This window comes from Notolepis coatsorum (genome assembly GCF_963971535.1).
Source record: "Notolepis coatsorum genome assembly, chromosome: 17".
In the NCBI taxonomy this organism is placed as follows: Eukaryota; Metazoa; Chordata; class Actinopteri; order Aulopiformes; family Paralepididae; genus Notolepis; species Notolepis coatsorum.
Window position 1 is genome coordinate 45,315,502 of NC_140181.1, and position 24,668 is coordinate 45,340,169.

Sequence of the window (24,668 nt, forward strand, 5' to 3'; positions counted from 1 at the left end):
ATGGATATCGCTAATAAAATAAATAATGATTAAAACCCGAGTTTTCTCGGGTCTTGGCACGCAACGCATGGCGAATTAACCCGACTAATCTCGTGGTTGGCACTGAATGAGTTAAAGGTGCTATAGCTATCTTTTAATTTTTTTATTAAAATGTGTATATATAATTAAATAAAACATCCACAGAGCTTTTAGAAACGTGCATAATAAAAGTATTGCTTTTCCCCCCAAGAAATAAAATTTCCGTGGGTCCAAAATTAATGTTTACATGTTCCCCTCCCTACTTTCCATTTCCCCATGTGGAATGCACCTGATTGGATAAATTACATACTGGTGCTACATCTAGTGGCTGAATGTTATCTATAGCACCTTTAAACTTGAGGTGCCATAGTGTTCTGATCTCATAGTAAGATAACAGCTTTACATTTTATTAAAAAAAGATTTGCGTCGTGGGTTGCTTTTGAATTTGTAATATGAGTGATGTTAATGTCACCTGGAACGCATGTTATGGCTGTGTCAGCTTTTCTTTCAGCTCCTGGCGGTGTCAAAAACGTTCCATTTATTTTCTCTCCCTGGTTGCATATCTAAGGTAGCATCAGCTAGCTAGCTCGCTACTACAGGTGATATAAGTGATTTTGTGTGACAGCAACCAAGCCACAGTGTTTGTTTACAGCTTGCGTTGTGCAACACATTGTATTTAAATCTGAATACATTTCGTTCCACTCTGATTGTTTTGTTCCGTCGGTAGTCTCTCATAGCCAGACCTCTCTTCACACTGTGTTAGCGCTGTGCCAGCAGTAGACCAGGGGTTCCCAAACTTTTCAGGCCGCGACCCCCAAATAACAGTGTCAGACCTATATGAGGGAACGACATCATCTCATCTCCTCACACCTCTCCTGTAGTTTGCCCGGACCCCCCAGCCCCACGGTCTATGGCTTACTGTAGGGTCTCCTGTGTTACTGTCAAGATACCATTCTAGCAGAAGGCTACACAGGAAAGACACTGGAAATGTATCATCCTGTTCTATCCATAATCAAATCAAATGTATTTGTAAGGCCCGACAACACACGTTAATGTCCCCATGAGCCGGACACATCTTTTTTAAACAAGTCAAGGAGAATTGATTGATTGATTGATTGATTGAAAAGTTTATTAACAGATTGCAGAATGGGTACAGTACAGTACAGCTCAATACATACAATTGTTAAGGGGATGCAGACCAGAGAAAGACTTTCGTCTTGTTTACATCAGGGTCCCCCATTTTCAATTCATCATATGACACACACGACATACAGATGAGTACTGCTACATCTATACATTTATGACATACCAGATTTGCAAATACAGTACTGTTTGTGATACAAAAAGTGTCCAGAAAAAGATTGTATATACATTTGACATAGAAACTGTACATTGGAGGAGGTTGGGTAGGTGGGGTTGGGTGGGTGGGGCTGTAGATTGGAGGTGGGGGGGGGGGGGGGGGGGCGGCGACACTGTACACTGTACATTGGAATACTGACAAAGCCATACTTGGTCTTTACTGTACAATTGGGTTAGGACATTTGTAGGGGCCAGTTTCTAATTGCAGTCTCCCGTAGGTGTTCTTTGAGAGTGTTTTTGAAAGTGGGTAGTGATTCACATTCCTTTACAGCTTTGGGTAGGGCGTTCCACATTGATGTGGCATAATTGCTAAACGTGTTGAGTCCCTTGTTTGAGCCGAATCTGGGTTTAACATGATTTGAAGAAACATCACAATAAGTCAAGAACAAAACAAAAACACCATAAAGTCCAAAACATTTCAAATAAATGCAACACTCCCAGACATACCCCACGCGAAGGTAAGGAAAAACTCACTAAAACCTAGCAGTAGGAAACAATGCACCACAGGCAATGTGGAGGAGAGAAACCTTAGAAGGGCCATTCAAGGGGGGATCTCCCTTCTTAGATGTCGGTGATAGTAGTGTTGCAGTAAAACAGGCGAACAGTTGGTAAGCATGCACTCATATGTGTGGTGAAACACAGATAAGTGCATACGATAGCAACTGAACATTTTGAGAGATTAAAGATAGAGCTGATAGCGGATCTATTTGAGGCAAAGGGGCAGCGCAGAGAGGGTCGCATCATCACGGGACGTCCAACACTCCGATCATCACTCCGAGACAGCCACTCACGTCGCATGTCTTGTCTTGTCTTGTCTTGTCTTGATGGTATCCAGATGGCCCCAGACTATGACCACCTGACGCTGATGGAGAAGGTGGAGGTGTTTGAGCATGCCGTCAACAACACAGCAGGGGATGACCTGGCCAAGCTGCTTTGGCTTAAGAGCCCCAGCTCCGAGGTACAACACACAATGACCTCACTAATGAACTAGTGGTCGACTGATATGGGTTTTTTTCTATTGGCCAATACCAACCATTATATTAACCACCTGGGCTACCAAAATTGCTGAACTTAAGTCGCTAATGTTAGCTATATTAGCTAGCCAGATTAGCTGGTTAGCTGCACTTGCTCACATTGGCAACTAATAATAATAACTGGACTTTGGAGAAGTCTTTATTCGGCATGCAGGCAGACGGGCAATGTGCGGCACACACACATGCAATTAGTTGGGTCGCCGATGCGATTGAGTCCAAACTACTTGATCGAACTATTGTAGGAATAGCGTTTTCTCACTAATAGACCACAATCAGTATATTAGACATACATTTTTGTTCATCGGCCACATGGGCACGGTCATCTGGCGATTAATAAAAAAATCCATATATCAGCCGGTCGATTAATTGGTCTATTACTACTGGGAATTGCTGCCTCCAAAGGTTTTACTGTTTTAACTCATCCAATCTGCAGGATAGATACATCACTGTCCTTTGTGTGGAGAGATGGGCCTGTCATTGGAAATACCCATTCTCACCCAGTAAAAATATCTCATTGTGCCAACTGGCAAATTAAATAATCATTAAATGAAAGTATTCTTCATTTGCTAGCGACCCTCTCAGGGACTGCTGGGGTTCCTCAACCCACACTTTGAATACCTATACATAGATACTAGGTCAAGTAATTACAGTACTCTACCATTCAATTTATGTTTTCTAGAGTGGCGAAGGATAAGCAACCTTGAGCTATTCATATACTTAAACTATATAAGGCCGTCAGAAGGGGGGCTATGTGAGACTGTTGTTCATTGACTACAGCTCAGCGTTCAACACCATAGTCCCCACCAGACTGGTGGACAAGCTGATCGAGCTGGGTCTGAGCTCCGCTCTGAGCGCCTGGATACTGGACTTTCTGAGTGAAAGGCCCCAGGCGGTCAGGGTGGGGGGTCAGACCTCCAACACCATCACCCTGAGCATCGGGTCCCCCCAGGGCTGTGTTCTGAGCCCCCTGCTGTACTCACTATACACTCATGACTGTGTGGCCAAGTTCAGCTCCAACTCCATAGTGAAGTTTGCGGACGACACAGTGGTGGTGGGGCTGATCTCGGACACCGATGAGAAGGCCTACCGGGAGGAGGTTGAGGTACTGGAACGCTGGTGCCAGGACAACAGCCTGCTCCTGAACATTGGTAAAACCAAGGAGCTGATCGTGGATTTTAGGAGGAGACAGCAGGAGACACACACACCACTGAGGATAAACGGGGCTACCATGGACAGGGTGAGCAGCTTCAAGTACCTGGGGGTCCACATCTCAGAGGATCTGACATGGACAACACACATAGACTCAGTCGTAAAAAAGGCGAAGCAGCGCCTCTACCACCTGAGACAGTTAAGGAAGTTCAGAGTATCTGGGAAGATACTCCAGTCCTTCTACTCCGGAGCTGTAGAGAGCATCTTGACTGGAAACATCACTGCCTGGTATGGAAACAGCACGGCACAGGACAAGAAGGCCCTACAGAGAGTGGTGCGCTCAGCCGAGCGTACCACGGGTATTGCACTACCACCCCTGCAGGTCCTATACAACAAGAGGTGCAAATCCAGAGCCTGCAGAATAATGAAAGACCCTCACCACCCCAACAACAGCATGTTCATGCTGCTGCGGTCAAGCAAACGCCTGCGAACACCAGCAACTAGGACAGAGAGACTTCGGCTCAGCTTCTTCCCCCAGGCCATCAGAGCCTTGAACACTGAACTCTCCACACACAAGCACACATGAGCACACACACAACACACACAACACACACACTGTACACGCTCACACACTATCAGCCACTTTAACATGAGCACACACACACTCATGCTGCACACGCTCACACTTATGGTCACTTTACAAAAGGAAAGGTCACTTTAAGAATAGTATAGTATAACTTGAGATTGTATAATATAGCATTGTATAACAGTGTACATACTGTAAAGACCCAGTGCCTCATCCGTAGCTAACAGTGTATTGCACTACCACAGGACCTAGCATGTCCTACCATGCTCTGTAAATAACTCATGTACATATACCGATATGCCCTACTTTGTTTACTTGTTTTATTGCACAATGTCGTTCTATTGAATTCTTATTATATATTACTATTGTATTATGCACATCGTTGCAGGCAAGACCCCCCGCATTTCATTGTATACTTGTATGCCGTGACAAATAAAACTCTTGACTTGACTTGACATGACATGTGTAAGAGTGACATGAACCAGAAGAGGTGGCTGAATCTGTACTTAAAGGCTCAGAAGTAGTTCAACCAAGATTACATTTCTTTCCCCACCAGGTGTGGTTTGATAGGAGGACCAATTACACACGCTCTCTGGCCGTGATGTCGATGGTGGGCTATATCTTGGGATTGGGAGACAGGTGAGCCTCTCAGCCAAAAGGGTTTTAGTATTCATCTGTTGGATAATAATCAGAGGTTAACGCAGGGACACTTTTCTGTTTGTCTGTAGACATCCGTCCAACTTGATGTTGGACCGACTGAGTGGCAAGATCCTCCACATCGACTTTGGAGACTGTTTCGAGGTGAGAGGAACTGCCTTTTCAATGCAATTCATCAACTTTGTTTCTTAGGAATTTGTGTCAGTGCTCTATTATGCTCACAAATTATATTATGCTGCTTGTTCTGTGAAACATTGTCAGTTACTAATGTCTTTGCACAGTTGTCAAAAAAAGAGGAATTCCTTTGCACTCATTATATTTGGCAAATCAAGTGTTTATGGTTCTGATGTGTGATTCTAAGGCGGTGTGTCCATAGCAGAGATCTTTTTCAGATGGCATCGTTTGAGGGAAGTGCTCAGAAGTGCTGGTCTTGTCATTGAGGCTCAGAAGCGCTGCTCTTGTCATTGTTTGAAACTCAGAAGCGCAGCTCTTGTCATTGTTTGAAGCTCAGAAGCTGGTCTTGACTGCTGCTGCTACGTAAATGGTAAATGGTGCTTTTATATGGTGCTTTTATCCAAAGCACTTTAACATTTTTGTTCCTCACCCATTCACTCACACATTCACACACTGACGGCACAGGCGACCATGCAAGGTGCCAATCTGCTCATCGGGAGTAATTAGGGGTTAAGTGTCTTGCTCAAGGACACTTTGACACGCTGCCCGAGAGGAGCGGGAATCGAACCGGGAACCTTCCAATTACCCAACGACTGCTCTACCTCCTGAGCCACTGTCGCCCCTATCATGCTACATGATGACTACTGAAGACTATTGAAGTGCAGCGCTCTTATGCTAAATGTTAAACTATTTTCAACTTCTAGCACTCGACACCCTGAGAGCTAAAAACATGCTGTTGGGAACGTGCTGTAGCGTGGTCTTTCTATTGAAATGGATGAGAAAAAGAAGCCAGTGCTGAAAAGATGGGTGTTCAGTGGACACGTTGCCTAAGGATGTGACATTTATCCCCCCCCCCCCCACAGGTTGCCATGACAAGAGAGAAGTTCCCAGAGAAGATTCCATTCCGACTTACGAGGATGCTGACCAATGCCATGGAGGTAGGCGGGGCCTGGACACTTCAATAATTGTTCTTTTGTACTACATTATGGATACTGATATTATTTATTTATTTAATGTTTTCAATGTTCAATGAGCGAGAAAGTGGCAGTCAGGAGAATGAGGCTGGCAGGTCACTGCCAGAGACACCATGAGCTGCCAACCAGCAAACTTGTGCTGTGGGAGCCAACACACGGGCATCGATCACGAGGACGTCCTACATTAACATATGTGGACGTATTCAGGAGAGATGCAGGAGCAGAAAGCACCAGCGAGCTAGCTGGATGCATGGAGGATCGGGATGACTGGAAGCACCGATGGAGGGCCCGTCCAAGCACAACCTAGATAGATAATGTTAAGAATTAAGAATTATTGGCAATATTGATATTCTCCATTATATAATTTAAGTATTAATTAATGTTCCCACATGGAAGTAGTGGGTAGGCCATGATAAGCTTAGGCTTACTCACGATGGCGCGACCGAGGTCAGTCGCCGTTGGTTTTGCTCCGCAGAGATTGTGCGCACTTTTAGTTATGTTTATTTTTAATACTTTTTTATAAAAACCACGCTGACATGGACATCGTACGACCGCCAGTCACTTATGGACTTAAACTCCGGACTGAAAGAGGAGTTTAACAACACTCTTTGCCAAGATTGGCCATCGGAGATAAGATGAGACAAGGACGAAGACGGGGACAATGGAAAAGGCGGCGTGGTCAAACGGAAGCACAGAGGACGGAGAAGTGGAATCAGAATCAAGCTAAAAAGTTCTGCTTATCGGCCCGCGATCCCATTGATTCTGTTGGCAAATGTACGTTCGCTGGAGAATAAGATGGATGATCTCCGTGCAAGGATTCGATTCCAATGGGACGTGAGGGACTGCAACATCCTATGCTTTACGGAGACATGGTTGAAGCCATCAACACCGGATCACAACAACATCCCATCTGATTCCTTCTCTGTCTTCCGCGCTGACCGAACAGTCGGGAAAGTCCATAGGTGGAGGGGTCTGGTTCCTGACGAACAACGGCTGGTGCAGCCCCAAGGAGGTGAAGATAATTTCCCGCTCCTGTTCGCCGGACCTTGAGCATTTATTCATCCTTTGTCGCCCGTTTTATCTCCCCCGGGAATTCACAGCCATAATAACAACAGCAGTATACATCTCACCGCAAGCCGGTACCGCCAGAGCTCTGGCAGACCTACAGGACCATTTGAACCAGCACCAAAACAAACACCCAGACGCGGCTATGATCGTAGCCGGTGACTTCAATAAGGCAAATTTAAAAAAAAGTTATGCCAAACTTTTACCAACATATCAAATGCACCACTAGGGGGGGAAATACGTTGGATCACTGCTACACCCCTTTCAAACAGGGCTATAAGGCAGTACCAGCACCTCCACTAGGTAAATCTGACCACGACGCCATCTTCCTTTTGCCCGGCTAAAAATGATATGCGAACAAGATGGAGACACAGATGGCACAGAACGACACGAGAGGCTTATGGCGGGGAGTACGAATGATAACTACCGTACTTTTCGCACTATAAGCCGCACCTGAATATAAGCCGCAGCAGCTAAATTGAATGATGTGTACATATATAAGCCGCACTGGACTATAAGCCGCAGGTGTTTTAATGTTTAATTACCATATGTAAGGGTTCGTGCACAGAGGGGATTGTCGGGAAAGAGATGGCTGTTTGTGGAAGCTCCCATTAAAATTTTTGTTTAAACAGGAACGATAGCCAGTTAGCCAGCGCCGGGTACAGTAGGTAGCAACGTTAGCTCTCATAACGATAGCCAGTTAGCAGCTCCAGGTACATATAGGTAGCAACGTTAGCTCTCATAACGATAGAGCCAGTTAGCAGCTCCAGGTACATATAGGTAGCAACGTTAGCTCTCATAACGATAGAGCCAGTAGCAGCTCCAGGTACATATAGGTAGCAACGTTAGCTCTCATAACGATAGAGCCAGTTAGCAGCGCCGGGTACAGTAGGTAGCAACGTTAGCTCTCATAACTATAGAGCCAGTTAGCAGATCCAGGTACATATAGGTAGCAACGTTAGCTCTCATAACGATAGAGCCAGTTAGCAGTGCCGGGTACAGTAGGTAGCAATGTTAGCTCTCATAACGATAGCCAGTTAGCAGCGCCTGGTACAGTAGGTAGCAACGTTAGCTCTCATAACGATAGCCAGTTAGCAGCACCGGGTACATATAGGTAGCAACGTTAGCTCTCATAACGATAGAGCCAGTTAGCCAGCGCTAGCCAGCACCTGCGAAATCGAATGCCAAACTGATGATATCAGGAGCTATCAGCAGCTAGATAACATTAGACAACGCCTCATGTATTAATAAACTAAAGTGAATAGTTTGTTGACTGGGTCATTTTGTTTAATGCTTCAGTTATGTTGAAAGAGGAGCTCTGAGCTGCTCATGCACTCCTCTTGCCGTAACGTTTGTTGACGTGGGTCTGTGAGGCAGAGGAGGAGGGGCAAGGCGTGCACTGCTGCAGCAGATTTAGGAGTCTGATCTGACGGTCACAGAGCTGAGGGAGTGAGCCCAGTTAGCTGTAAAAATCCATAGATTAGCCGCACCGTTATATAAGCCGCAGGGTCGAAAAATGGGGGGAAAAGCAGCGGCTTATAGTCCGAAAAGTACGGTAATTATAAAGTCAGCCCCCCCTCAATAGTGAGTGCCGATGCCTCTCTCTCACGGATTAACTCGACTCCTTTTACGCCAGGTTTGGGGCGAGCAGTGGCGACGTTAGCTCATTGGCTAACGGCGCCACTGACGCGCCGGCTGCCGTGGGGAGGGGGGGTTCATCCGCGGGGGGGAACACACTCATTGACGGAACACAGCGTGAGATTAGCGTTCATGGGAGTAAATACTCGGAAAGCTGCAGGCCCAGATGGGATAACAGGACGAATACTTAAGTCCTGTGCAAATCAGCTGGCCCCAGTATTTACATCCATATTCAATCTATCCCTGGCTGAGTCCGTGGTCCCTGCCTGCTTCAAAATGTCCACTATAATCCCTGTGCCAAAAAACTCCTCTCCAGCAGGCCTAAATGACTACAGACCGGTGGCACTCACCTCTGTGGTCATGAAATGCTTTGAGAGGCTGGTCAAGGACCACATCTGTGCCTCTCTCCCTAGTAACATGGACCCACTGCAGTTTGCATATAGGACAAACAGGTCCACTGATGCGGTCTCCCAAGTACTACACAACACATTATCTCACCTTGACAGTCAGAAGGGGGGCTATGTGAGATTGCTGTTTATTGACTAGCTTTCAACACCATAGTCCCCACCAGACTGGTTGACAAGCTGATCGATCTAGGTCTGAGCTCCGCCATGAGCGCCTGGATCCTGGACTTTCTAAGTGACGGGCCCCAGGCGGTCAGGGTGGGGGGTCATTAGGGGTGGGGGGAAAAATCGATACGTACTAGTATCGCAATACTTTGCGTGGCGTTACTGTATCGATACAGGGACGCCAATTAACGATATTTAATTATTCATAAAAATTTTAAATAAAAATCTTTTTTCTTTATTTCATTATTTCAGGAAGTTGCATTGTTCATTTCAATACCTGTAATAGTACAGTAGTCCACACACACACATGTGCATTCAGTTAAAGGATAACTCCACTTTTTTTTTAAATTAGCTTATTTAACATCTTCCCTGGAGTTAGACAAGAAGATGCATACCTTTTTTGTCTCTGTGCGTGCATTTTAGCTTTGGGAATAGACGCTCCGTTAGCATAGCTTAGCTTCATCACTGGAAGTGGGGGAGGACAGTAGCCTTACAGTGCCTTACAGTGTATTGCAAGGTCTGACATTGACCAAACTTGATATGCATGACCTTGGTGGGCTCTAGGTCAACTCCTGAAAAGGGGGTCAATGTCAGACCTTGCAATCAAAAGTTAGGGGCGCACTGAAATTATGGCAAGGGTTATTAGCCCCCTAACTTTTGATTGCAAGGTCTGACATTGACCCCCTTTTCAGGAGTTGACCTAGAGCCCACCAAGGTCATGCATATCAAGTTTGGTCAATGTCAGACCTTGCAATACACTGTAAGGCACTGTAAGGCTACTGTCCTCCCCCACTTCCAGTGATGAAGCTAAGCTATGCTAACAGAGCGTCTATTCCCAAAGCTAAAATGCACGCACAGAGACAAAAAAGGTATGCATCTTCTTGTCTAACTCCAGGGAAGATGTTAAATAAGCTAATTTAAAAAAAAAGTGGAGTTATCCTTTAAGTTGGAATATGACTGTAATACAAATACATACTCAGCGTATTGCGATATATTTAGTATCGTGACGCAAGTATCGCGATACTATCGTATCGTGAGGTCTCTGGCGATTCCCACCCTTAGGGGTCATACCTCCAGCAAAATCACCCTGAGTATCGGGTCCCCCCAGGGCTGCGTTCTGAGCCCCCTGCTGTATTCACTGTACACACATGACTCCAACTCCATAGTGAAGTTTGCGGACGACACATGGTGGTGGGGCTGATCTCTAACAATGACGAGAAGGCCTGTCAGGAGGAGGTTGATGAACTGGCACGCTGGGCCTACTCCTGAACATTGGTAAAACCAAAGCGCTGATCGTGGATTTTAGGAGAATACAGCAGGGGACACACACGCCACTGGATAAACGGGGCTATCATGGACAGGGTGAACAGTTTCAAGTACCTGGGAGTCCACATCACAGAGGACCTGACATGGTCAACACACAGATTCTGTGGTGAAAAAGGCGAAACAGCGCCTCTATCACCTGAGACAACTAAGGAAGTTCAGAGTATCAGGGAAGATACTCCACTCCTTCTATTCCGGGGCTGTAGAGAGCATTCTGACTGGAAACATCACTGCCTGGTTTGGAAACAGCACGGCACAGGACAGGAAGGCACTCCAGAGAGTGGTGCGCTCAGCAGAGTGTACTACGGGTATTGCACTACCACCCCTGCAGGACTTATATAACAGGAGGTGCAAATCCAGAGCCTGCAGAATAATGAAAGACCCCCACCACCCCAACAACAGCCTGTTCAAGCTGCTACGGTCAGATGCTGCAAGAATAGAGAGACTCCGGCTCAGCTTCTTCCCCCAGGCCATCAGAACACTGAACACTGAACTCTCCACTCACAAGTACACATGAGCACACACAGACACACACACACAACACACACACACACACACACACACTCACACACACACTAAGGCTGTCCCCGAAGCCTGTTTTTGGGATTCGAACTTCGTCAGGGTTTTTCGAACGAACGTTCGAACCTTCGTTTTTAACACTTTGGCTGCCTAAGGTTAAATTCATGATATACCATAGATTGCCAGCGCTATTTGTCTATGGAGAAAGTCCCCTTCTTTGCAGGGCTATAACTTTTTAAATTCTATTGCTACATTGCCATTATTAGGGCCCATTCAAAGTCCTATATGTATTGTTCATTGTGTAGCAACGTTAAACTTTTTCATTCACATATTCATAGTAAAGTATGGTCTAATGTATAAGTATGTTTTCATCTCTTTCTGCAGCTTTCTCCAGAACGTGATATATAGCCCCAAATGCATTATATTGATGATGAAATACAGTTTGATGGCAATCAGCGCGATATAAAAAATTCCAACTAGACGTACTTCTAGAAGTTACTACACGTCATCTGATGTTGACCGGATGGGCGAGGGGGCGTTTATAATTCCGTGGGCAGCGTTATACCAATCATCTAATGTGGGTCAAATGTTGATAATAGCAGTTAGTATCGAAGACGGTAACGTTACACGCTGAAACTCACCCCAGTCTCCGCGCGCCGTTGGGCGATCATCGTAGAGTAGAAATCTTATCATTATGGGATATATTTTTACCCGGTCCATCTCCAGCTTGTATAATGGTATATACGTCCAAATCATGTTGTTTATCGAGTTATTGCCAATCGATCACTGTGTAGCGTGACGAGCCAGAGTCCCATGACCTATAGCGAGCGCCCGGAAGTACTACGGACGTCTAGCACAACCTCTATGGCACATCCTGTTTGGCGATTGCGCCGATCGGCCACCAGATGGCGCTCCTGAACCGCCAGAGAGCTCAGTGGGTCCTGCTGGTGGATCTCAGGCCAGCGGAGGGGACATATGAATCCGATCGCAGATTTTTGAAATATTGATATAAGGACGACGTAACGCGTCCTCCGGCAACTTTAGCATGGCCAGCAAAGACGTCTAAAGACGGTTCCCGGCACCCAAAGTGTTAATTAATAATAAAAAAATGTATATTAAAAAAAAATTATTGTATAATTGTATAATTTTTAAAAAAAAAAATTATATCTTCAAACTAAATCCTAAATTTGAATAAAGTGATTAATCTGATTAAATTAGTTATTTTTTTTATTAAATCAACTTTCCAGACCCAACTTTTTTTAATGAATATAACTCATCAGTTTCTTTTAATACTATAATATTAGTGTAGTGTAGTAATCTTTATCTGCAACTGTGAAGAAAAACCCCATTGGTTTAAACAGAATTAATAAAAATAATAATTAAAATAAAAGAAATTATAAAAAATAAAACATTCGAATGCCAACGTAACGAACGAAGGTTCGAACGTTTGGGCTCAGCCCTAACACACACACACACACACACAACACTCATGCGGCAACCGCTAAAACAATCACTTTAAACAAAATGTCACTTTAAAAAATAGAAATTCACTTTAAAGGAAGGAGGTATTGTATAGTATAGTTTAGATACATTAAGAGTTAAAATAGTAAATTGTATAGTAGTGTATATAGGAACCAGTTTCTCAGGAACTTAGCATGTATTTTTTTCCCATGCTTATCTTGTGTCTTACCTATTTAATTTTTTTCTATGCCTATTTTTATTATTGTATTTTGCACAATCAATGCAGGCATGACCACCCGCATTTCACTGTATGCCCTGGTATGTATCTGACAAATAAACCTCTTGATTCTTGATTCTTCCTACTCCTTTTCGAACAGTGATATGTATAATTTTCATTGTTTGTCTTTTTTATTCTTTGTTTATGTTTATGTTAGAAATAAATATTAATTCATTCATCATCTCTAGCTTCTCAATTTGATGAAGAGGCTTATTTATTGTTGGTAAAACATTAAAATAACATGAAAATTAGTAATGGAATGGACTTTCCTTATAGTAATGCACTATGTTCTGTGTGTGTGTGTGTGTGTGTGTGTGTGTGTGTGTGTGTGTGTGTGCGCATGTGCGCCAGGTGACGGGCCTGGATGGTAACTACCGCATCACGTGCCACACAGTGATGGAGGTGCTGAGGGAACACAGGGACAGTGTCATGGCTGTACTGGAGGCCTTCGTTTATGACCCCCTACTCAACTGGAGGCTCATGGATAGTAAGAGAACAACATCTCAATAAAACACAGTACTACATCCCTGCCTGTATTAGGACCCAGTACTACATCCCTGCCTGTATTAGGACCCAGTACTACATCCCTGCCTGTATTAGGACCCAGTACTACATCCCTGCCTGTATTAGGACCCAGTACTATATCCCTGCTTGTATTAGGACCCAGTACTACATCCCTGCTTGTATTAGGACCCAGTACTACATCCCTGCTTGTATTAGGACCCAGTACTACATCCCTGCTTGTATTAGGACCCAGTACTACATCCCTGCTTGTATTAGGACCCAGTACTACATCCCTGCTTGTATTAGGACCCAGTACTACATCCCTGCCTGTATTAGGACCCAGTACTACATCCCTGCTTGTATTAGGACCCAGTACTACATCCCTGCTTGTATTAGGACCCAGTACTACATCCCTGCTTGTATTAGGACTCGGTACTACATCCCTGCTTGTATTAGGACCCAGTACTACATCCCTGCTTGTATTAGGACTCGGTACTACATCCCTGCTTGTATTAGGACTCGGTACTACATCCCTGCTTGTATTAGGACCCATTCCTCACAGTGAGCTGTGGTGTTCCACAAGGAAGCATACTAGGACCGCTACTGTTCCTAATTTATGCAAATGACATGTCGTCAGCTTGTGACTGCAACTTGTTCCTGTTTGCGGACGACTCAGCCCTGCTGGTCTCTGACAAGAACAAGTTACAGGTTGAAAAAACCCTCAGCTCGGAACTAGGCAGAATCTGCATATGGCTCGCAGATAACAAACTATCATTACACATGGGCAAAACAGAGTCCATTCTCTTCGGTTCAAATAACAAACTCGGCAAGACCGACGGCTTCTCAGTTACAGTGGGTGACAATATTGTCACAAGGAAAGATGAAATTACCTACCTGGGTTCCATCCTAGAGGCTAATCTCTCCTGTGACAAAATGGCATCCAATGTAATAAAAAAAGTCAACCAACGAACTCGATTCTTGTACCGGATCTCCTCTCTGGTAAACAAGAATACCCTGAAGACTCTGGCAGGAGCACACATTCAGGGGTACTACGACTATGCTTGCACCTCATGGTACCAAAGCACCTCAAAGGCGCTAAAAACAAAATTACAAACATCTCAAAACAAACTGGTCAGACTACTGCTTGACCTTACTCCTAGAACCCACCTCACCCCTGCCCACTTTGACAACCTAGGATGGCTTAGAGTAGACGACAGAGTACAGCTACTTGCAATGGGCCTGGTCTACAAGATACACTACACGACCAAGGTACCCATGTACATGTCAAAATACTTCCCAAAGGTCAGTGAATACCACGATCACAACACCAGAGGGAGCTCCACAAATCATGTTAAACCCAGATTCGGCTCAAATAAGGGACTAAACACGTTTCGCAATTATGCCACATCAATGTGGAACGCCCTACCCAAAGCTGTAAAGGAATGTGGATCACTACCCACTTTCAAAACCTCTCAAGGGACACCTACGGGAGACTGCAATTCAACACTGGCCCCTGTAAATATCCTAACCCAACCCCCTCCAATATACAGTCATTTACCTAGTATGGTTTTGTCAATAGTCCAATGTACAATTTTGTTTGTTTTTGTACAGTGTCTCCCCCCCCCCCCCCCCCCCCCTCAATGTACAGTTTTGCTTGTTTATACAGTGTGCCCCCCCCCCCCCCCCAACCACCTCCAATGTAGATTACCCAGTATGGTTGTCAATATCCCAGTGTACCCAACCCCCCCCACCCAACCTCCTCCAATGTACAGTTTCTACGTCAAATGTATATACTCCCTTTTCATGACTCCTTCTGTATCACAAACAGTACTGTATTTGCAAATCTGGTATGTCATAAATGTATAGATGTAGCAGTACTGACTATCTGTATGTCATGTATGTCATATATGTCCTGATGAATTGAAAATGGGGGACCCTGATGTAAACAAGACGAAAGTCTTTCTCTGGTCTGCATCCCCTTAACAATTGTGTGTATTGAGCTGTACTGCATTGTACCCATTCTGCAATCTGTTAATAAAGTTTTCAATCAATCAATACTACATCCCTGCTTGTATTAGGACCCAGTACTACATCCCTGCTTGTATTAGGACTCGGTACTACATCCCTGCTTGTATTAGGGCCCAGTACTACATCCCTGCTTGTATTAGGACCCAGTACTACATCCCTGCTTAGAGTAGGACTCGGTACTACATCCCTGCTTGTATTAGGACCCAGTACTACATCCCTGCTTAGAGTAGGACTCGGTACTACATCCCTGCTTAGATTAGGACCCAGTACTACATCCCTGCTTGGATTAGGACCCAGTACTACATCCCTGCTTGTATTAGGACCCAGTACTACATCCCTGCTTGGAGTAGGACCCAGTACTACATCCCTGCTTGGAGTAGGACCCAGTACTACATCCCTGCTTGGAGTAGGACCCAGTACTACATCCCTGCTTGTATTAGGACCCAGTACTACATCCCTGCTTGGATTAGGACCCAGTACTACATCCCTGCTTGGAGTAGGACCCAGTACTACATCCCTGCTTAGAGTAGGTTGGAACAGTAGAGAACAAGAGGGGACACCTGAGGTGAAGTTGTGATGAGGCCAGTTGGGCCGGTGCTCCTGTTTGCCATATTGTAATACTGTGTGCTGTGTGAAAGAAAGAGTGCTGAACACTTTATTTGAAAAGTCCTTTCATCTTATGCCAGTGTTTCTGTGCAGGCCAGGAACATCTGAAAGTAAATGTCAAGGTCTTGAAAGGTTTCCATTAAAAGTATGGAGAAATATTCCTCAGTCCCCATACACATGGCTAGATATGTTGAGCAGTTGTCATGTTATGTCATGTCATATATTGGGATATTTGTTTCTGTGATGAACTTCATTCAGCTAAAGAGTGATGTTGCCCACTTAACAGTTGTGTTGCCCAATTAACACTTTGCCCGCCGGGCAGTTTGCCCATCTCATGCCCCTCTCTGCCAGCACTATAACCCTATGGAGTGGCTTACCTTCTTTGCAGGGCTATACCTTTTTAAATTGTATTGCTATATTGACATTACTATGGCCCATTCATCGATTATCTATCGTTCAGGATGTGGGAATGTTATACTTTTTCATTCATACAAAAATACCTTCTAGAATATAAGTATGTTTTTATCGTTTTCTGCAGTAATTCCTAGAACGTGAGTTATAGGCCTAAACGCAGATTATCGATTGGCGTTTCTTCCCTATACACGCTATATTAAAAAATTCAACTGTATATGATCGGTATACGTTATGCTTCATCATGCGTGGATGAAAGGGGAGGGGGGGTCGTTTATAATTCCCCTGATCATCAGTAAATGCTTTATGTAGGTTGGGTGATATATTGATCAGACTGATTACAAACAAGGAAACTCACAATTGGGTTGAAAATAACGTTATATTCATCTTACCGTGGGTCAAAGAGACTGGCGGTGAAAGATCCCAAGCATACGACGTCGATCGCCTAGGTCCATTTCCGGTTTGTATGCCGCAATAAACGCCGAAATCATATCGATTATTAAGTTTAGAAAGCGATCCATTATGTACATTGTGTCTGTCGGGAGTCATGCAACGATATCTGACTGCCGGATGAGTTTAATCGACGCACATCAGCCATATCCTGTAAGCGAGTGTAACTAGCCTGACCATCCACCAGGCGGCGTTATTGAGCCGTCATTGCCGTCATCTATAGGGTCCAGCTGCAGCGTCGGGGGTGTATATATGAATTATGAATGCCATGGCGAAAAAATGAAATATTGATCTCAATAACGCTGTACAGCGAGGTCTGGCGGTCAACGCATGGCGGCCAATAACGCTGTAAAGCGATTTTGGCGGTCAATGTGTTAACAGTCATGTTGCCCAATTAACTGTCATGTTGCCAAATTAACAGTCATGTTTCCCAATTCACAGGCATGTTGCCCACTTAACAGTTATGTTGCCAACTTAACCGTTATGTTACCCAATTAACAGTTATGTTGCCCAATTAACAGTTATGTTGCCCACTTAGCAGTTATGTTGCCCAATTAACAGTTATGTTACTCAATTAACAGTTATGTTACCCAATTAACAGTTATGTTACTCAATTAACACTGTGGACGCCAGCGGTGTAAGCCATCCTTGTACTCAATGGGCCACCGCTTTAAGAGATAGGGATGTGTGGCGGTGTTTGCAGGGCTATATCTATATTCTATATTATAGCTATGGAGACAATACTATGGCTCATGTATACGTTCGCGTGTTATACCATGGTGAATATTGTATAGTTTCAGAGGGATCCTGGCTAATTCCTGAAAACGGCGCTATGGAGCAATACGTGAATTTAGCTAAAAGCATTGGCGTTGCTCGCCTGGACACGCTATTATTTCCAATTCAAAGGTGTATAATAGGTATTATGTTTCATCATGAATGCATGAAAGGGGGGGAGGTAGTTTTTTTATGCTTTGATCGTCAGCAACGGCATACGTTTTGGAGTATGTTACATATGATCGTTGCGATCAATGTGAAATCATGGTTCGGGTCAAAGTAGGGTTGATGTCATATAGTCCTTACCTTTACTAGGAGGTATCTCAAAAAGAATATTCCAATTGTCTGATCGCGATTTCCAGTATTGGTGTCCATTGGGTCCCAGACATAATCCGGCACAACACATGCATCGAGGGGCATTGGACACGTTTCAATTTGATCGGGTGAACCGCTACACTTGCCTGAACCAAAATTCTGCGCCCGGAGGGGTTTAGATGTAACACACGGTGTGCAATAAGGTTTCAAAGGGTGGGCGATACAGCCACCTAGCAGGATGCGGCCGGTATTGCACTCTAACAATCTCAGAATGATTTCCTATGGTAACACCGAGGTCCGTGAGCCGGAAATGAATAAATTAATCAAATAAAAGAAATAACGATGAAAACCCGACTATACTCGGGTATGGCACTCAACCGCTGGTGAGTTAACCCGGCTATCCTCGGGTCTGGCGCTGAATGAGTTAAGTTATGTTACCCAACCCTTGTGCCTCCCTAACACAGGTGGAACTCATGAGGCTTAAGAGATGAAAGTATGGATCAAGTTCACAGTCATATAATTTTAACCGTTTACTATTTAAAAAAAAAATCCCATGATTAACATTAAGAGCATAACCTCAATATATCGATGACAGATTACAAATAGTTCCGAATTTTAACCACTTATATTCGTGTTTGTTTGATAGTAAGTCCGTTTTTATGGGGGGAAAAGGCAGAAAAGCGCATATTTATTATATCTCTATGTTTTGGACCCCATATTGCAGCGTGTGAAAAAAGAATCTACCCTTGTAAAAAAAAAAGTTGACTAATTTGGTCAGAAATAGCGGAGACGCTAACGTTAGTAAGCACTGATTATTATTATTATATCTCTGCGGGCGAGCACTACTCGATCTCCCAGTATATTCTGAAGACAACCACCAGAGCACTTCCGCATACAGGGCGCTCTAGAGCAGTGATTCCCAACCTGGGGTCCGCGGACCCCTGGGGGTCCGCCAGGGGGCGCAGGGGGTCCGCCAGACCACAGATGATTTGAGGTATTTTTTTTTTTTTTTTTTTTTTTTTTTTATCATCAGAAGCATGAATAGTCTCTCCACTACAATAAAAAAATAAAGATAAATAAATAAACATCTAGACATGATTTTTGAATGTTAACAGTAGGCTACCGGGTAGCCGCTAAAACGCGAATCAGTTGACTGTATCACTTTCTGTAGCTAGCCTAGCACGCTAGTTAACTTTCTCGGCTCGTCTGCAGTCAGCCGCCAGAGGCGAAAATGTGTGACAAACGAAAAGGAGATGATGGCAGCTCATCTGCAAAAAAAGTTAGGACCTACAGCAATCGCGAAAATTACATCACCATGGGCTTCACTGAGGGACCAGACAAACGCCCTGAGTGTGTGATTTGTGGAGAAAAGTTGGCAAACTCGAGCCTGAAGCCCAGCAAGCTGAAGAGACATCAGGCGTCTAAGCACCCAGAAACCGTTGGGAAGGATCCAGACTTTTTTCGGAGGAAAGAACAGTCTCTCAAGGCGAACAAGCCTGTTGATGTTAGAGTAGCGTGGAGCAGGGGTGGCAGTGATTTACAGAAGGCTACCGAAGCCTCCTTTGAGTGTTCGCTTTTAATTGCAAAAGCAAAGAAACCGCACAATATTGGCGAGCAGCTCATCAAACCAGCCTGCATCAAAATGGTTTAGAAACTGTGCGGCCCACAGGTGGCGGATAAACTAAAATCAGTACCACTCTCGAACAATGTAGTGAAATACCGAATTGATAAGATGTCAAGTGATTGCGAGCAGCAGCTGTCAGAAAAGCTTAGAAAGGGTCCATTTGCCATACAACTTGATGAAACTACAACTGTCGCAGACGAGGCTGTGCTCATCGTTTATGTGCAATATATTGAAAATGAGGATCTGAAGCAGGACATTCTCATGTCAGTCAACCTTACTACCACCACTCGAGGTGAGGATATTTTTACTGCAGTGGATTCTTACTTCATTCAACATAAATGCAAACCGTTCACCATTAGGGCCTGATTTGAGAGGATGAATACAGGATTTGAATATTGGCCAAACATTTTGAAATGCATATGGTGCAAGATTAGATTTGTTGATTGAAGGCACAAGTTAAAGAAGCATAGTGGGTCTAATTGTGATGCATATGCCTGTGTATAAGCAGTTTGTTATTAAAATGACAAAAAAAAGGTATTAAACCCAGCTAGGACAGATTCTCTCTGCTACTGATTGGCATTTCCTGTCTCATATTTAGTTTAATTTGTTGCATTGATTTGTTCCATAAATGCAAACCGTTCACCATTAGGGCCTGATTTGAGAGGATGAATACAGCATTTGAATATTGGCCAAACATTTTGAAATGCATATGGTGCAAGATGAGATTTGTTGATTGAAGGCACAAGTCAAAGAAGCATATTGGGTCTAATTGTGATGCATATGCCTGTGTATAAGCAGTTTGTTATTAAAATGAAAAAAAAAAAAGTATTTTATGGTATCTTATTAGGAGGGGGTCCGCGAATTTCATCAGAGATGTTTGGGGGTCCCTGGGGGGAAAAAGGTTGGGAACCACTGCTCTAGAGGGAGCTCAGCGTAGAAGCCGGGGCCGGGCTGGGGGGCTCGTGTTTCAGCGTGTGACACGCGATAGGGGAGAGGAGCGGAGGAGGAGTGGTTGCTGCGTGCTGATCTGTCTCGCATTGTGAAAAGAGAATGCATTTTATAATTCTATCTAGAATTGAACGAATGAGTGCAGATTAAAAAATGCGTTTTAACATGGAAGTGGATGGGATGAAACTCGCCGCCAGGATATCTCGTGTTACCTTATACTAATAACAATTTTTTTTGAGCGTTTCTAATCATAATCTTTTGACATAATGAAAATATATGTAAAATGAAGATATGGTCCCAATTTCATGAAATAATAATCACACACACACACAAAAATTCAAGAAAGACAGAATCGGTACCAGGGAGGCACAAGGGCAGTTATGTTGCCCACTTAACCGTTATGTTGCCCAATTAACAGTTATGTTGCCCAATTAACAGTTATGTTGCCCAATTAACAGTTATGTTGCCCAATTAACAGTTATGTTGCCCACTTAACCGTTATGTTGCCCAATTAACAGTTATGTTGCCCAATTAACAGTTATATTGCCCACTTAACCATTATGTTGCCCAATTAACAGTTATGTTACCCAATTAAGAGTTATGTTACCCAATTAACTGCTTTGTTGCCCAGTCAGTGATCAGTATACTTCATATTGAACATCGAACTAAATCTTGTAATTACTGAATGAATACAAATGCACCTTGCCTTCTGTTAACTACAGCGAATACCAAAGGCACCAAGCGCTCCCGGACCAGAACAGACTCCTACACTGCTGGCCAATCAGTGGGTGAGTCTGCAGCTCGAGCAGCTCTTCCTTTATAACTGGAGATAACTGTTGTCGCTGCTTTTCACCTTCTGGGTGGCGTGCTTTGAACAGTACAACAGTTTTTACATGTGGTGTATCTAAAGCTAAGTAATCCTGTGAACTAGCACCATATCTGCTGTATTTATATCTGTTGTGTTGTTGTCTGCAGAGACGCTGGAGGGGATCGACCTCGGAGAGACGGCACACAAGAAGCCAGGGAGCACGGTGCCCGAGTCCATCCACTCTTTCCGTGAGTCACTCCCACAGACACCTGGCCTTTCAGTCTGTTCCTTTTTCTTTTTTTCACAACATCACAGCGGTATAGAGCTTGCATGCTGTCGTAAATTATCGCTTTGCAACTGATTGTTGTTGTTGTTAAGCCAGTGCAAGTCCACCTTCGTTGAACTGTGAAGGGTATTGGTAACATGCTTAAATTTTTCTTCTTCTTGTTGATAATGTGATAGATCGTTCCTTGCCTGGAGCAACTCTTATCATGTGTCTGTGTGTGTTTGTGTGTTTGTGTAGTCGGAGACGGCCAGGTGCAGCCCGAGGCACTAAACAAGAAAGCGATCCAGATTATTAACAGGGTGCGGGACAAACTCACCGGTAAGCTCTCCTGTCACTCCCTGTACACCAACCCGTCAGGACAACCTGCCTTGGAAAACGTGATCAAACCTAAGTGTATTGAGTCCCTCTGATGCAAGTGGCTTTTTCCTCACAGGTCGAGACTTCTCTCACGATGAAACCCTGGACGTGCCCACTCAGGTGGAGCTCCTCATCAAGCAGGCCACGTCCCACGAGAACCTGTGCCAGTGCTACATCGGCTGGTCAGTACGGCGGTTTCCATTTACTGCGTTTACATGCATGGCGATCTTTTAGATACTAGCTGATATCCCAAAATATATTTAGAGTGTTATTATCCTGGGAATGCAGTTTAGACCAAATGCAAATACCAATGGCAATTACATGTCCAGACTAATATCGGCGTGTTGTCACTAACATAGTTGGTTTCTCACATTCAGGATATCACTGCTATTCAACAAGGGATAGTGTGTTTACAAGTACCAACTTAAAGATGGACTACTGGATAGGGATGCTCGATATTGGCTTTTTTACCGATACCGATATTCCGATATTGTCCAACTCTTAATTTCGATACCGATACCGATACCGATATCAACCGATACCGATATATGCAGGGTTTCCCCCCAAAAAAACGGAATAATTTCAGGTAACTAATAATTTCACTGGATGCATTCAAAAGGCTTTCTAAATGTAAGCATTATCTGTGCAAAATATGATAATTAAAAAAGTAAAAATTAACATTACATATCTCTTGTTGTTGAATTAAACCAACATGCATACTTTTGACAATAAATAAAATAAGAATTGGTTCTTACTTGCTTGCCTGGGTAAATAAAGGTTAAATAAATGTAAAAAAAAAAAAATATTGTTTTTTTTTTTTTTTTTACCGATACCGATATTTTCCGATATCACATTTTACTGCCGATATCGGCCGATAATATCGGTCGGCCGATAATATCGGACATCCCTACTACTGGAGTATTCCCAATAATGCAGGCATATTCATTAGCATGTAAATACACTCATTATAATGCAGGAATATTCATTAGCATATAAATACGCTCATTATAACTAATTCGCTCCTTTTCTGCTTTGGGAAATTCTTTGGGTTTAACCCTTTCACTACCACACTACAGAAGGTTAACCTTTCACTGGTAGTGAAAGGTTAACCTTCTGTAGTGTGGTAGTGAAAGGGTTAACCCGTTGTCATGTGGCAGTGAAAGGGTTAACATTCTGTATTGTTGCAATGAAAGGGTTAACCATTTGGTAGTGTGGTAGTGAAAGTGTTAAAGTCCAACCAAAATTGGCATTTATATACCTTTTTACCAGTTTGAAACCATATAAAATGGTTTTGTGTTTTTTGCAACCATCTTTAAAGGAAAACTCCAACATTTTGGGAAATTAGCTTATTTAACATCTTCCCTGGAGTTAGACAAGAAGATACATACCTTTTTTGTCTCTGTGCGTGCATTTAGCTTAGGGAACAGTCGCTCCGTTAGCGTTTATAGGGAACGTTTATTTTGTACATTATCTAACGTTAACACAAACCTAAACTAACTTTAGGTTAGTTGTAACGTTAGTTTAGGTTCGTGTTAACGTTAGATAATGTACAAAATAAACGTATTCCGCTGCTATAGACGTCGTTCTTTTATTTTGAAACCCCCCAGAAAGGAAGTCATTATATTAGCTTTAATGTTAGCTCCGGTTAGCTCCGTTAGCGTGCAGTATATTAATACCAGACATTGGATTACTGTTTTCTAAATTGGGGAGGCTTTTAATAGTCAAGGTAAGAGGATTTTAAGTCATGGTATCCATAAACTTCAATCGGTTCGGATCCTTTGAATGAATGAGAATGTAAACAAACACGGCTTCACGTAGAAATCACTGACCGCTGCGCTCAGAGAGGAGTCGTTAGGCAAAAAAAATTCAGAGTATATTTGCTTAGAAAACGTAATTGTCGAATTCAATAATTTTTTATTTCTCCACGTGGTAAATACACAGGTCACAACATGTTTACAGGAACGTTTTGGAGTTGTATTTGGAGTGTATTTCGTGACTGTAGGGCACTGTAGGGAACGTCAGGCTCTAACTTCGCCCCAGTTCCAGTGATGAAGCTAAGCTACGCTAACGGAGCGACTGTTCCCTAAGCTAAATGCACGCACAGAGACAAAAAAGGTATGTATCTTCTTGTCTAACTCCAGGGAAGATGTTAAATAAGCTAATTTCCCAAAATGTTGGAGTTTTCCTTTAACTCATTGGACGCCATGCATTAGCCTCATCCTGTAGTAGCTACCGCCAGCGCTGTAAACGGTGGGAGTCGCTCACCTTGTTTGCAGGGCTATAACTATTTAAATATTATAGCTATATATATATATGCAATACTATGGCCCATTTGACATCGAGTATCTATCGTTCAAGATGTGAAAAAGGAATATTTTTTCCATCCATACATTCTTGTTTTATATACCGTGGTGAATATAAGTATAGTTTTAGAGTGGTCTAGGGTAATTCCTGGAAGGCTAGTAATAGCCTGCAACGCATATTATACTTAATCCATTGGCATTTCGTCCCTATACACGCTACAATAAAAAATTCAAATGCATATGATCGGTATATTATGTTCCATCATGCATGCATGAAAGGGGGGGGGGGGGTCGTTTCTGATTAATTGATTGTCAATAACGGCATTCGTTAGTACAACAGCATACGCTAATCAGGGCCATGGCTATGAAAACAATGGACAACCAAGCTGAAATGGACCTTTAATTGCTCTTACCTGTGGCCGATGAGACTCCAAAAAGAATATTCCAATTA

The 24,668-nt window shown here is 43.5% G+C and overlaps 1 protein-coding gene across 3 annotated transcripts in view; it reads left to right on the forward strand.

Moving 5' to 3' along the window:
• The window catches only part of mtor (mechanistic target of rapamycin kinase), a 368,371-nt gene that overhangs the window by 334,130 nt on the left and 9,573 nt on the right, over positions 1-24,668 (forward strand). For all 3 annotated transcript variants that reach the window (XM_084334134.1, XM_084334136.1, XM_084334135.1), the window contains 9 exons: positions 2,213-2,335; positions 4,703-4,785; positions 4,875-4,947; positions 5,841-5,915; positions 13,155-13,290; positions 21,186-21,251; positions 21,439-21,519; positions 21,795-21,875; positions 21,991-22,096. In XM_084334134.1, the coding sequence (XP_084190260.1) occupies positions 2,213-2,335; positions 4,703-4,785; positions 4,875-4,947; positions 5,841-5,915; positions 13,155-13,290; positions 21,186-21,251; positions 21,439-21,519; positions 21,795-21,875; positions 21,991-22,096 (824 nt within the window). The remainder of the gene's footprint in view (positions 1-2,212; positions 2,336-4,702; positions 4,786-4,874; positions 4,948-5,840; positions 5,916-13,154; positions 13,291-21,185; positions 21,252-21,438; positions 21,520-21,794; positions 21,876-21,990; positions 22,097-24,668) is intronic.